This window comes from Perca fluviatilis, chromosome 21 (genome assembly GCF_010015445.1).
Source record: "Perca fluviatilis chromosome 21, GENO_Pfluv_1.0, whole genome shotgun sequence".
Lineage (NCBI taxonomy): Eukaryota > Metazoa > Chordata > Actinopteri > Perciformes > Percidae > Perca > Perca fluviatilis.
Window position 1 is genome coordinate 8,395,559 of NC_053132.1, and position 14,484 is coordinate 8,410,042.

A 14,484-nucleotide genomic window follows, 5' to 3' on the forward strand; every position below is an offset into this window, starting at 1 on the left:
CCAAATTCTCTGGGAGGGCAAAGCAGAGAAAGGGGAGGTAACCTTGCTCCTTATGACCTCATAAGGAGAAGATTCCAGATCGGCCCATCTGAGCTTTCATTTTCTCAAAGGCAGAGCAGGATACCCAGGGCTCGGTTTACACCTATCACCATTTCTAGCCACTGGGGGACCATAGGCAGGCTGGGGGAACTCATATTAATGTTTAAAAAAAACTCATAAAGTGAAATTGTCATGCCATGGGACCTTTAAATGATCCCCTCACTTTTTATGTAGTGCCATAATCAGGTCAAAATCTCAGATTGCGTAATACTTTGGTTTATGCCCAAATACCTGCAAAACTAATGTCATTTAGGTCTATTTAGCAAATGTTAGCATGTTAAACTAAGATGGCGAACATGGTAAACTATACTGTATACCTGCTAAATATCACCATGTTACCATTGTCATTGGGTGGATGTCAGCATGCTGACTTTAGTTTAGAGCACAGCTGTGCCTAAATACAGCCTCATAGAGCTCTCAGTCCTGTTTAGATAAAATAAAGGATTACATGCTCCCTTATGGCTTGAGAAGTCCTACCAGTAATATATATTATAAAGCCCTTTAAACCCCTTATTAGATTACCAGTATTTGAAAAAAGAAAAATCATTTTCACTAAGCACAAAGCACAGCCATCTTGACATTTTGAAGACAATGGGCTTAAAGACAGTGGACAGTGACAGCATCTGCTTTCATGCAGATTTGTAGTTTAGAGGATTGTGCTGCCTTGGCATTAGCTCTGAAGTGTTTTCTATCGTACTGTACATATGTTTTTGCATAGACCAAAAGTCTGCACTGCTGCCTGCAGAATGATCTATTTCTGTCTATCTTTACATAAATTAAGACAAACAGTATATAGACAGATGGACAACTCTACTCCACACCCATTATACACACACTGACACTAACACACATGCATTATACTGGCATTAGCTGTAACACGAACCCCAAACAAAAGTGGTAAAGAGCCTGTTCATTGTTGCTTGATGTTTCAGCTGCTGCTCGTGTCTTCCTGCTCACCCCACTCTGGTTCAGCACAGTGTTGCTGCACCGGATAGCTTTGGACATGTTCACTCACCCATTAAAAGGATGGTTAACAGTTGCAGCATTGCAGCAGTACATACAGTAATCTACTTTAAAAACCTCATTTAACCAGATTAGTCAATTAAAACCAAATTATGCTTAGATCCTGGCTGCCCACACAAGTACAAAAAACCCGAAAAAGAATAGGTTGAACAAATGAGCCATGCACACAATTTAGTTGATATGAGCTGAATTTCCCTTGCACACTTTGGCCTGGGTCCAACTCCATCACAGTAGCCATTTCAAGAAAGTGAGGACTTTTATTAGAGTCACGGAATAAATTAGCTTAGAAATAGAAAGTAAGAAGCAAGAAAGCTTAGAAATACCTCCTGATACGTGATGTATGAGTATAGCTTTGGCGGTCACGCCTCTATAAAATGATGGCTTTTTTTCTTAACCTTGGTCTGCTGTATCATTGCCGTATGTTGCTGTATGTATGCGTCCTTGCAATGCTGTTCTACTAAGTAAGCGATGCCATTGAATGGATGGTTAAGTTCTGTCTGGCCTCTCTTTCTGTGGGTACAACACATGTTCATTGGTATAAAGACTCCTCTGCATTGTGAATTCTTGCCTAGTAGACTGCTGCCACAATTTATGCACTCACGATACCGTGAGCTAGTCTGGGTAACAGCGCTTACAATCCCTGTGCGCCGTGACGGAGAACCCAGAAAAAGATTGTGTCACAACCACCACCCCCGGCTTTCTCTCTCACTGAATTGCTTGTCGAAGGACTCGTTTCATGTCTCAGACTCTGTGCTTGAGTCAGGCGCGAGAACATTCCAAAAATGAATCGCATTTGCATACTTGGTGTGATTATGACACTGGACAAATAGACACAACATTTTTTTAATTTTTTTTTATAGATCCATCTCTTCAGCTTAAAAGATCCATCTTGTTTTGTGCTTTCTGAGTGAAATGTAGGCCTATATAGAGGAAGTGTGGTGATATTTTCACGTTTCATTGGTCGGTTGAGGTTCTGCGGCTGTACTGGTTTGCCCTAGCCCACTACCTGATTGCCCATGCTGCTTTTTTACTCATGATTTAGCTATATTTGACCCAAGGAAAACACAAAGCTGCCTAAGAAAGCCTTGAGGATGTTTTCATTTTATCAGTGTGATGCTTCAAGTTCATAAGCTCTCTGACTTCCTCCCTTTCTGTCCTGTCCCTGTCACTCCTCTCTTTCTTGTCTTCTTCCATCTCCCTGGTGTGTGTATGTGTGCGTGTCTGTGTGTGCGTGTTGTCTCCTTTTTCTATATGTGTGTATGCTTTCTGCTCCCAGCCCCTCTGCGGAAAGCAAAGTTTGTGGAGAGCCCTCGCATTCCACAATCAGAGCTTGGCTCACCTACACACACCTCCACCACTGCCAAGAATCCAGACCTGGACACATACTGCCGTGGTAAGTTTTAAGGCCAGCTCTTCCCTCATTTCGTCGTGTTACTTTCTGCATGTATGTTCCTGTTTTTGAATGCGGTAGACAGAGAGAGAAAGAAAGAGAGAGAGAGAGAGAGAGAGAGAGAGCAGAGAGAGAGCGAGAGAGATGGGGAGAATTTTGCCAGTTATTCTGCCTGCTGCTGCAAAGACGAAAAGCATTGCTAAGGTCATTAATGAAATAGCTTTGCAAGTGCCCCCACAGTGTCCATGCTTATTGCCTCCTCCCTCTCTGTCGCTCTAATCCTCCCTCGCTGCTTCCTCACTGCTCTGCTTTCTGGGACGCAGAGCTTGTTTAGGTGCCGCCGCTGTTATTCTGTTAACTTCACAGTCGCTGCTCGGTAATCCTGCAGACAGTCCAGATTTCCCTCTACCCCCCCCCCTCCTGTCTATCCTTGTTAAACCTCCCCTCTCCCCCCTTGTCTTTCTCCTCTCGCGCAGTAAAGCGGGTTACTCGAGGATAGCGCTCTGTTGAGATTTGGTTCTAGTATATCGGCTTTCTCATCTTGCTTCTCCTCTTCCTGTTGCCACTGAGAAGTGCAGTGTTAGCTTCCTGACTTGTCTTCTTGGCTCAACCTCTGGTGGCTGTAAGGACTTCTCGACAGAGTAGGACGATGCAGCAACACCCCAGGGCTGGATTGAAGACATGAGAGAAATAGTGATGGGAGGTCTCAGGGCTTAGCTGTTGTAACTTATGGGGGAAAATGGTTGACCGAGTACTACCAGCCTTCTCCGTCTGCCAGCCTCTGCTGCTGAGTTTCTGCTCGATGGGAGCTCTAAGTAGGTGATTTTTTATATATATATATATATATATATATATATATATATATATATATATATATATATATATATATATGGTATAAACATAGTAGAACTCATACTTCTGTATAAGTCTATAGTTTGTAGTAGCCATAGCCTGTTAATATACAGTCTATGGTAGTACCTTAGGATACACTGTTTAGTTCTGGCACCTGGCTTGCTGTTGAATCTCATGGATGAAAAACTGTTGTCCCTGGCTTTATAGTGCAGTCCTGTGAAATAGACTGTGGAATAGCCTATCAGTTGTGATGAGCTGCTAAGAGCTCCTGCAGATGTGACATTTCAGGGTTGAAATGGTCATTGAGGCAGGAAAACAGTTGATAACAACCAGTAATTCTGTGTCTTTGCAATAACAACTTGAGCTGGAGATGAACCGGGAAGGAGGAGATTTTTGGGGCGAGGACTCGCACCTCCCAGGTGGACAGATGGACATCTTAGCTCTTAACAAGGGCTCCCTGGCATAAATAGCAGCAGGGCAGTGACTTAAACATCTGATCGCATGCCAGTCAGCTCTCTGCTGCTGACAATGTCTGGGGTCCTGGAGGAAGTCAGGTATATCAGCAGATTTTAATGGCCTACAAAGAAATTTGTGGTCTCATAAATATGGTTTGTGAATATTTTGTGAGATAGCTTGTAAAGATTCACCACAGGCCGAACAGCCGTCCTCCTTTAATCATCTTGAAAGCTTTTCTAATGATTTTAGACCTTAACCTTCTTACGGTAGCTTTCCAGACTAGGTGTGGGCGCTATGGATTAAATCCTCTATTATGGTGTTTGTAAATTTATATCACAATATCCATATGTAGTTGACTTTGAGTTGAGTTAAAGTCCAACTGTAATCACTTTTAGTCATTCCTTTTTGCAAAAATAATGTCAGTGTTATTTTAATGTTATTTAAAGGTTTTCGTCTCAGCCACTAGATGGGCGTCTCTGTGTCTGTTTGTTTGATTGACAGCAACTGGCAGGCTGAGCCCCAGCAGGGATGTGAGCGATACAAAGTAAACAAACTTGCGCTGTATCCTACAAGCCATTAGTAGACAGTGTTTTCGTAAGCAGTGGTATTGAGGATTAAGGACCACATCTAAATGAACCATAATTACATTTGCAGGTACGTTTACATGCTGTTTAATGTGTGATTTGATTGGCTGTATAGAAATAAGTTCTTCATCTACGTAAATGGAGAACTAACTGTATTCAGATTAAAGAATAGAATTAAAGATTGGAGATGAGAATATAAATGACCTTCTGTTTGTCTTCAGACAAAAAACATGCAATTTAATTTCAGTTTGAGCTGAAAAGACAGGACAATACGGAGCCCCTGGGGTCAGCTGAGGAAAAAAAAACTAAACCAAGCGCACAGAATAAAAATCCGTTCCCTCGGTTTCGTAAACTGTTTGCAAGGAATATTTTTTTGCTATGCCTCCCATTAAATTTTTTTAGCAAAAGATATTCCCCAAAATTATGCATATGCCTATTTTTAAAAAGTAAGTGCTGTAGTAAAACCAGCAGAAGACTAATTATCTGTGAGTTAAGTTTAGAGACACCACTCTTTTTAATTATTAAAATAATAAATGTTTTTGGCAAAAAATATTCCCCAAAATTATATTATGCTTATTTTTGAAAGGTAAGTGCTGTAGTACAACCAACAGGGGGCCTTCTATGTGCGGAGTAGTTTTGGCGATATGACTCTCAATCATTTAGTTAATAAATATTTTTGTTGGATCTCTTTTGGATGTTGTAGCCTAGTTTGTAGACGGTCCCTAAGCACTCGTCTTACTGCTGTCTCCCCGCCTGCTGCTCGTAGAGACCAATGTTATTTCTCCAGGTTGGAGGACGGCTCATTTTGATGAAAATGAGATTGTAGCTCGTTGTTACCTTACTACGTTAGGAAAGATGCGTCTTTGATTGATTTAATAACATTTTGCTATAGAGTAATTGATCCCGGAAGTTGGAATCTGTGAATATATTTCTAACTTTGCTCACGTTTATAAAACCGAGGAAACGTTTAGTTTTTTTTCTCAGCTGACCCCAGGACAACATTAAACACAGCATACTAGTAAAACCCTCTTATACATTGAAATACACAATACACCATTCATATAAAATGTAAGCTTGACACAAGGCATACCTTAAAATCACAACGGTTTACATTAAAAGCATAGAACTGAAATAAACATATTAAAAGGTGCCAAATGCCACAAATAATTACTATGAAAACCGTTTAGTTAAAGACTAAATGTGCCTTAAAATGACAAAGGATTCAGGTCGAGACAGTTTTTGTAAAATGTTCTGGAAAAACAATTGTGAAACTGTTTTTACTGATGAAAAAACAAGATAACAATGTACCATATAAAATATATAAAGGAGGTCTTGCAACATTGCCCACCATGGCCAAAAATACCCAGAATACACTCACGGTGTACAAATGTACTGTATATAATCATATCAGCCACTCCTCAAGTAGAGTCCTACCGTGCTTTCATGTATAAAACCTCCAAATGTTGTTGCATAGATAAGATCACCACTGTGCGCACGAGGAATGTGAAATTCCCTACTCTGATCTCGAGATTAGCGTCCCAGTCGCTGGTTTCTTGATGACTTATTTGTTTGCCTGTGCGTAGCTATCTGTGCTTGTATGTTCAATGGTATTCATGTTTTCTGAAATAGATTTGAATCTACCTTGTTTCTATTTCCTTTAGCTGTCAACAGCTATTCTACAAATTCATTTTCACCTTGTAATACGTATATGCCACCTTTTCTTTGAGGCATTTCTAAAAATAAAACGTGCGTGGGTTACTTTTGGGATCCTGGTCATTGTAACTAAGTGTTTGCTCTCTATGGACTTTCCCTGTGGAAGCGAAAGTTAAAGTGCCCAGGTAAAGGTGAAATAAGAGCCACCACATACCTGCAGGCCCGGGTCTATTAATACCATCTCCTGTCCTGTCCAGTCCCCTGCCTGCAGCACACATGCTTCTCTCTCTTTTCTCTCGGGGCGTGAGGGCAGATCTATGGACGGCCGGGGAGAAACAGATGCGCTTGCACAGAAACACATATCTGTGCGCAAAGATAGTTGCTATGGCAACCATCTGTCTCCCTCGCAGCTCAGGAATCCAATGGAGAGGAGTGTGTGTGTGTGTGTGTGTGTGTGTGTGTGTGTGTGTGTGTGTGTGTGTGTGTGTGTGTGTGTGTGTGTGTGTGTGTGTGTGTGTGTGTGTGTGTGTGTGTGTGTGTGTGTGTGTGTGTGTTATAAGAGATGTGTTTTATGCCTGGGCTTTTTTTTCATATTCAAATGTTATCATTAAGGATCTCATGGTGTCACCGTCATGAGAAACGCCTGAAGTTCCTCCTTAGGCAAATGCTGTCACGTAGCTTTGAAGCACTTTAGTTTTTTTTTTTTCTTCTTCAGTGGCTTCAGTAAGAGGTACCGTGTGGGGTTGTCATAATCTGTATTTCACGTACAAAAAGTAGCGCTATAACCACAAAGAAATCAATACATAAACTCCCTACATTATGGTAATGTATGTATCCCCTTTGATAGTAGCTCATTAGTATTGGTTACATTTATTTAAAAACAGATGTACATGATGTCGATGAAATACATGTTTGTTTTTTTCTTTTTCTTTTTTTTGGGCTATCAAACTTTTAGATTTTATATGACAGCACCATGAAAATAGATGGGTCTTAGCTGTATGTTTGACCGTATTGTAGAGTTTTATTTTGGAATGTGTGTGAGTTAAAGGAAACAACAGGATTGCCTATGTTTAGCTTAAAGGAGTTACTCTGGGCTCCGGCCTCCAGATTAGAGATGTTGCTATCACGTGAAAAGAAGCGCAGACTGCTCCCCCCTGCACAGGGTCGTCCAACAGCTGGCTGCGGCAGAGATGCTGTTGATGTTGTTGTGGGAACTTAACAGATACAGGACACGCTGACGGAGTGGAAGATGAGTGAAAAGACTCACTCAGAGGCAGAGAGAGAGACAGACAGAGCCCCAGTTTGATCACGGCCACAAACCCCCCAGGAGCAGTTGACTAATCAGTGCTAATGTATTCACTGCTTGCTAGTACCAGTATGTCGACTGGGAAGCCTTCGCTGTCTCCATGTCCAGACACACAGGCATACAGACAAAATACATATGTAATAGCCAGTGGATATTTTACCTTTATTCACCAGCTCTTTTCTCCTACTGATGGCTGCACATCTCAGTCATCACCCTGTGATATTAGCTGTAAAGAGGTGGAACAGTAATTCCATCTATCTTCTCCATTACTGCACTCTTCCTCAAAGGATGCTCGGGGATTCGGAAGCCCTTGTAAAATGTATTCTGCTCCATATAGAGTGTATCCAGCTGCATTACTGAGCTGCTACATCCATCTCATCAAGGCTCATATGTAATTAGCTTTTTTGGACCTAATGTGTGCTGTGATTACCTCATTATTGGTTGCTACTGTGTGTTCGGCAACATATCGTGCTGTAAAGGTTTTTTTTTTTTTTTTTTTTTTTCCCTCCCTCAGAAGGTGCCAGTCTTCCTTACTTGCCCAGAGAGACTTGGAGTCAATCTAATGAGGATCCTGACAGTGTGGTGCCTGTCCGTCTATACGCGAATGGAGAGGGGAGCCCAGGCTTTAGATTGCCTGTCTGTCAGTCTTTGGACAGAGGAGTGAGAGGCCACAGACTTTAGACAAGCTGTCTGTCTTCAAAGGTGGTGGTGTGGCGGCTGGGACTTTCTAATGGTCGTCAGTCAGGACTTTGCGTAGCTACCTGCCAGTCTGGTCCGACCTGCCCTGCAGGAAAAACTGGCCCTGCCGCTCTGTCTCACTGCTGTTTATTTAAGCACCAGTCCTGTGCTGTTGGCTTCAATGTCACTGATGTCTGGGCCAATTGTCAGGCTTATATGTCCAATTACAGCCGTTTGTATTTAGCCACTTCCTCTTTTTTTACGAGCAGCAGGGTGAGTAAGCTTCAGCTCTGAGAGTGACACTCCAGTAAATAAAGTGAAATTTAATTAAAATTGATATAGTTGGGACCTCAAGGGCATGATAGCCAGGTGTTATTAAAAAAACATGACACCACCAAGAAGGACTTATTATGGGTGGAGAGTAACCAGGCAACAGGGCGACAAGATGAGGTCATTGAGGGATTTTTTTCCTGGGTCCTGTTGCAAAGTTGGCAACTGAAATCCCTTTGTGTGTGTTTATGTGTGTTTGTTTGTGTGTGTGTGTGTGTGTGTGTGTGGTTTTGGATCATCTGATCATCACGCAGGTTCACCCTGGTGTTTTCTTTTCTCTCTTTAGAGCTCTGTAAACAGGATAGAGAGGTGCATACACACCCACATCTCTCTCTCTCTCTCTCTCTCTCTCTCTCTCTCTCACATACACGCACACACACTCTCGCAGGTGAAGGGCGTATCTCATTACGTCACTAGGGCTGCAGCAGTGATGAATGGTGCGGAAGGAGCTGCCGTCAGTGTGAAAGGCTTTTGCTAGCCAGCGTGGAAAGGTTTTTTTTTTTTTTTGTAAACAGCTTGAAGGGATTCTTGTAGTTGTGCCTGAAAGGGATTTTTGAGTTTATGTAAGAAGACACTTCACCCAAGATGTCCAGCTGTGGTGGAATGTGCCTGTAATGCTACAGGAAAGCTCAGGTAGGGTGCTTGATATCGTTGTCCTGAGCCCAGGTGGTGTGTATGCTGTATCCGGGTCTGTTGTTGCTGCTGTGGTTTATGCAAAGCGAGTGTAGCAGATCCTCTGTGTGTTTCCAGGTAAAGTGGTGGCGGACATGAAGTCTTCAAAGGATTCTTTTATTTGGGGAGGGGTGAAAACAAGCTGCTGTTTCTGTTCCTACTCACCACTGACACGCCATTTGTTCTTTCTTACTCTCTCCTCTCTCTCTCGTTCTCTCCCCCGCAATGTCTTCCTCACTCCCGCTCACCCTCCCCCATCCGCCTCCCTCACGCGTCCTCCTACCCTGCCTCTGCAGGAGAGTCAAGCCAGGAGCTGGGCCCCCCTCCGTCGGTGGATGAGGCAGCCAACACATTGATGACGCGCCTGGGTTTCCTTCTGGGAGACAAAGTGAGTGAGGGGCCAGCCGGTACCCAGTACAGCATGGAGGAACCCGAGGCGAGACAGGTAATAGTCTCACTAATGAACTGGACTTTTTTTTTTTTTTCACAACCAAATCTACTTTGAGGTTACTGAGACTCTTTTTGGTTCTGGATATCTTTGAAAAGGAGTTACAACTCTGTTAGATTTTCTCAAGGAGCTTCACTTTTCTAGACAAAAACCTACAGGCTGAGTGACAGAAAGTGTTTTTTTTTTAACATTGCATTCAAATCCCATGATGTCACCCGATGCGCACTTTGAGTCAATATAAAGGAAACCTTGTCTGGGGTTGTGTAAGACTTAAGATAAACAATTGGCGACAAAAAACATGCTTTAGTTGTATAGTTTGTATCACCCTTTATGCTATTGTTATGGTTTATTCTAATAATTGTGTCATTGTGTCTGTGATTTTGACACATTTCTATCGTAAGAGATCACGCTTTTGGAACTTGAGCAAACACGCGGTCGTCTGATTCGATCTGTTTTGACATTTATCTTCATAATATCTGTGTTTACACTTGGTTTTGACAGATCTTCGGATGTCAGGGTAGCCAGATCAAAAGACTTCTCTGTAAATTGCCCTCAGACACCACAGATTCAGAATGTATCAGTGCCTCTCCATCAAGCATCAGATATCTACCCGTCTAATTAGATTTTTATATAACAAGTGCTTTTTATTATTTATTTCCTGGAGTACTTTAAACTTTGCTTATTGAAAGCAAGGTTATTGAGTTGACATGCAGCAGGTTCAAGGTATTTGCACCGTAACCTTTCAATTTGTGAATTTGGCAGTTGTGTAACAAACAGCTCCTGGCACAGGGGGCCTGCTCTGAGCTCTGCAGCAGATGCCCTGGTTTCTCTACCTAAACCTGATTTGACAGCTATGAATTTTCCGAACCGAGAAAAGAAAACAGTGGCGAGAGAGAGAGAGAGAGAGAGAGAGAGAGAGAGAGAGAGAGAGAGAGAGAGAGAGCGAGAGCGAGAGAGATAGAGGTTAAAGGGGCAAACCTGTTGCTGAAGCGTTCAAAGCTGGCCTAGGTATGAGTTTGCACTAAAGCAGTGTGGATAAGCGATTAGACTGATGGACTGCCGGTGCTTGATGTGAGCGCTGCTGTAGCAGTGGGGGTGTATAAATTGAGAGAGGTTTATTCAAGCGGCTCTTTTTAGAGACGTGACTCACAGTAGCGCCCCGCTGCATCGTGCACACAGTACAAACTTATTATTTTAGATATCTGCCCCAAATACTTTTCTTTGTCTGTTTGATTCATTAACCACCAAAAAATGACAGATTGCCTCGAGACACCATCTATTAGCAGATAAGAGAGTGGGCTTTTGTTGTATTTTCTAATTTGCTTGGGATTTACTGGCTTTCAATGGAGAGCACACATTACAGTAATACAGTAGATTCACACATGTAATGTGGAACTGCCCAACAAAAATTATATTCTTGTAAATCTTCCATTTGACATGGTTGAATTCCTATAATAGCTGGTGTCTTTGCAGCAAGACCTCACCAGCTGATGGAACAAGGTGACCCTAACTGGCAGAGAGAGCAGTTAATTGCCTTTCATACTGTAGTGCTCAAGCTCCCTGAATAGACGCGATGCTCCGAGTTCAATCCAATCCTCGTGCGACGTTTAAGGTCAGGCCTGCACAAGGCGAGGTTCATTAGCCCAGCAGGTAGCCCTGCAGTGTTGCTATGTGTTTGTTTGCTTTGGGGTCAAGCTCCTGTAAACAGGACACTGTAGCGGTCCCGTCCATGGCGAGAGAAGCTAGCCTCAAAAGATTGCCTCAATCAGGTGTGCGTGCGTGCGTGCGTGTGTGCGTGCGCACACACACATACACACTTAGCAGAGGCTAGAGGCTAGAGGCCATTTTCCGTTATGGAAAGTTTACAGATGTCAATTAATAATAATTAATAGTAATTCAACCACTTATGACCATAGCACAGCTCTGGCACAATTCCTACCTTTACAAACCTTACAATGGCCAGTTTTTGTTGTTTCAGAGAGGTGTTACAAAAGGAGGGGTCTGAAAAAACATTAGAAACGCTTCTCAAAATGATGCAGTCCAGTTCACTACCACCACTAACTACGACCTTAATGATAAACCTGTAGTTAAATGAGTACCTCTCTGACAGCGTCAGTCAAAGCTGAACATTATTCTCTTTGTAATTCTTTATTTAATGGATTACCATAAAGGTTTGTACAGACATTCATGGTCACCAGAGGATGAAATTTATCAACTTAAATGATCCTCGTTCTTTTCCTCAAAACATTTTTGGTTTTAAGAGAAATTTGTTGGAAGGATTGGCATGTAATTTGGTCCAGACATTCATGTTCCCCTCAGGATGAATTGTAAAAACAGTGGTGATCCTCTGACTTTTTTATCTAGCTATCTAGCAAATTAAAAGGGTCAACCTTTTAATTTGTTCAATACTTTGATTTATGACCAAACACGTGAAAAACGTATATGATATTCCCGTGTTGAGCATGCTAATATGCTAAAGTAAGTTGGTGGACATTGTAAAATGATACCAGCTAAACATCAGCATTGTCATTTTGAGCATGTTAGCATTTGGCTCACAGAGCAGTTAGCGTGGCTGTAGACTCTGTTGTTTTTTCATTTATCAAGGCAGTGGTGGCCTAAAGGTTATAGAAGAGAGCTTGTGACCGTGAGGTCGTTGGTTCAATCCCCAGACCGACAGATAAAGTCTGGGTGGGGAAAGTGAAAGAGCTTGTCCATCCCTCATTACTAGGGGCGTTGAAATTAATCAAATAATCGATGCATCGAATTGTGGACATGGACGATGCTGCATCGATAATCGGCCGGCTCATAATCAATTATTTCTGTTTACAATTTAATGTAGGCCTAACAACATTTCTGTTTACATATTCTGTTGTTTTGCACATTCAGGAAGTGCCATGTTCTCAGTGCTGTAGTTTTATGTATCCAATTTATTTAGTATTAGAGCACTGCAGAATGTTTTGTTTTTGAAGCTTGAAAAGCTATGAATTAATTATCCTACATGGCTTTAATAGAAAAATGTATTTGACGCATCGTGATGCATCGAGATATCGAATCGAATTGAATCGCTGACATGATAATCGATAATCGAATCGGGAGATCAGTGAAGATTCACACCTCTACTCATCACCACCACTGCCCTTGAGCAAGGTCCTTAACCCCAACTGCTCCAGTGGAGCTGCTCAGTGGTCAGCAGATCAGACTGTGGTTGTACTGGACAGCTTCCAGGTACAGTGCCTTGCGAAAGTATTCGGCCCCCTTGAACTTTTCGACCTTTTGCCACATTTCAGGCCTCAAACATAAAGATATAAAACTGTAATTTTTTGTGAAGAATCAACAACAAGTGGGACACAATCATGAAGTGGAACGAAATTTATTGGATATTTCAAACCTTTTAAACAAATAAAAAACTGAAATATTGGGCGTGCAAAATTATTCAGCCCCCTTAAGTTAATACTTTGTAGCGCCACCTTTTGCTGCGATTACAGCTGTAAGTCACTTGGGGTATGTCTCTATCAGTTTTGCACATCGAGACTGACATTTTGGCCCATTCCTCCTTGCAAAACAACTCGAGCTCAGGTGAGGTTGGATGGAGAGCGTTGCGTGAACAGCAGTTTTCAGTTCTTTCCACAGATTCTCGATTGGATTCAGGTCTGGACTTTGACTTGGCCATTCTAACACCTGGATATGTTTATTTGTGAACCATTCCATTGTAGATTTTGCTTTATGTTTTTGGATCATTGTCTTGTTGGAAGACAAATCTCCGTCCCAGTCTCAGGTCTTTTGCAGACTCCATCAGGTTTTCTTCCAGAATGGTCCTGTATTTGGCTCCATCCATCTTCCCATCAATTTTAACCATCTTCCCTGTCCCTGCTGAAGAAAAGCAGGCCCAAAACATGATGCTGCCACCACCATGTTTGACAGTGGGGATGGTGTGTTCAGGGTGATGAGCTTTGTTGCTTTTACGCCAAACATAAGCGTTTTGCATTGTTGCCAAAAGTTCGATTTTGGTTTCATCTGACCACAGCACCTTCTTCCACATGTTTGGTGTGTCTCCCAGGTGGCTTTTGGCAAACTTTAAACGACACTTTTTATGGATATCTTTAAGAAATGGCTTTCTTCTTGCCACTCTTCCATAAAGGCCAGATTTGTGCAGTATACGACTGATTGTTGTCCTATGGACAGAGTCTCCCACCTCAGCTGTAGGTCTCTGCAGTTCATCCAGAGTGATCATGGGCCTCTTGGCTGCATCTCTGATCAGTCTTCTCATTGTATAAGCTGAAAGTTTAGAGGGACGGCCGGCTCGTTTTCGTGATTTGTAGTGGTCTGATACTCCTTCCATTTCAATATTATCGCTTGCACAGTGCTCCTTGGGATGTTTAAAGCTTGGGAAATCTTTTTGTATCCAAATCCGGCTTTAAACTTCTCCACAACAGTATCTCGGACCTGCCTGGTGTGTTCCTTGTTCTTCATGATGCTCTCTGCGCTTTACACGGACCTCTGAGACTATCACAGAGCAGGTGCATTTATACGGAGACTTGATTACACACAGCTGGATTCTATTTATCATCATTAGTCATTTAGGTCAACATTGGATCATTCAGAGATCCTCACTGAACTTCTGGAGAGAGTTTGCTGCACTGAAAGTAAAGGGGCTGAATAATTTTGCACGCCCACTTTTTCAGTTTTTTATTTATTAAAAAAGTTTGAAATAGCCAATGAATTTCGTTCCACTTCATAATTGGGACCCACTTGTTGTTGATTCTTCACAAAAAATTACAGTTTTATATCTTTATGTTTGAGGCCTGAAATGTGGCAAAAGGTCGAAACGTTCAAGGGGGCCGAATACTTTCGCAAGGCACTGTATGAATGTGTAACTGTGTCAATGTGATCAGGGCGTTCCTGCAGAAGAGAGGCTGTCTCTCAGTGAACCTTTCCTGAATAAATAAAGGTTAAAAAAAAAGAAAGTAAAATGTTCATATCTTCCACCTTCTCA

General features: G+C 42.2%; 1 protein-coding gene across 17 annotated transcripts in view; it reads left to right on the forward strand.

Moving 5' to 3' along the window:
- Positions 1 to 14,484, forward strand: part of tanc2b (tetratricopeptide repeat, ankyrin repeat and coiled-coil containing 2b) — a 156,271-nt gene that overhangs the window by 99,411 nt on the left and 42,376 nt on the right. For 9 of the 17 annotated variants that reach the window (XM_039788514.1, XM_039788517.1, XM_039788511.1 and 6 more), the window contains 2 exons: positions 2,399 to 2,515; positions 9,340 to 9,488. In XM_039788514.1, the coding sequence (XP_039644448.1) occupies positions 2,399 to 2,515; positions 9,340 to 9,488 (266 nt within the window). Of the gene's footprint in view, positions 1 to 2,398; positions 2,516 to 2,830; positions 3,328 to 3,443; positions 3,919 to 4,321; positions 4,475 to 8,903; positions 9,005 to 9,339; positions 9,489 to 14,484 lie in introns of those variants that run through there. The other 8 variants (XM_039788516.1, XM_039788528.1, XM_039788521.1 and 5 more) reach the window with 5 other exon arrangements.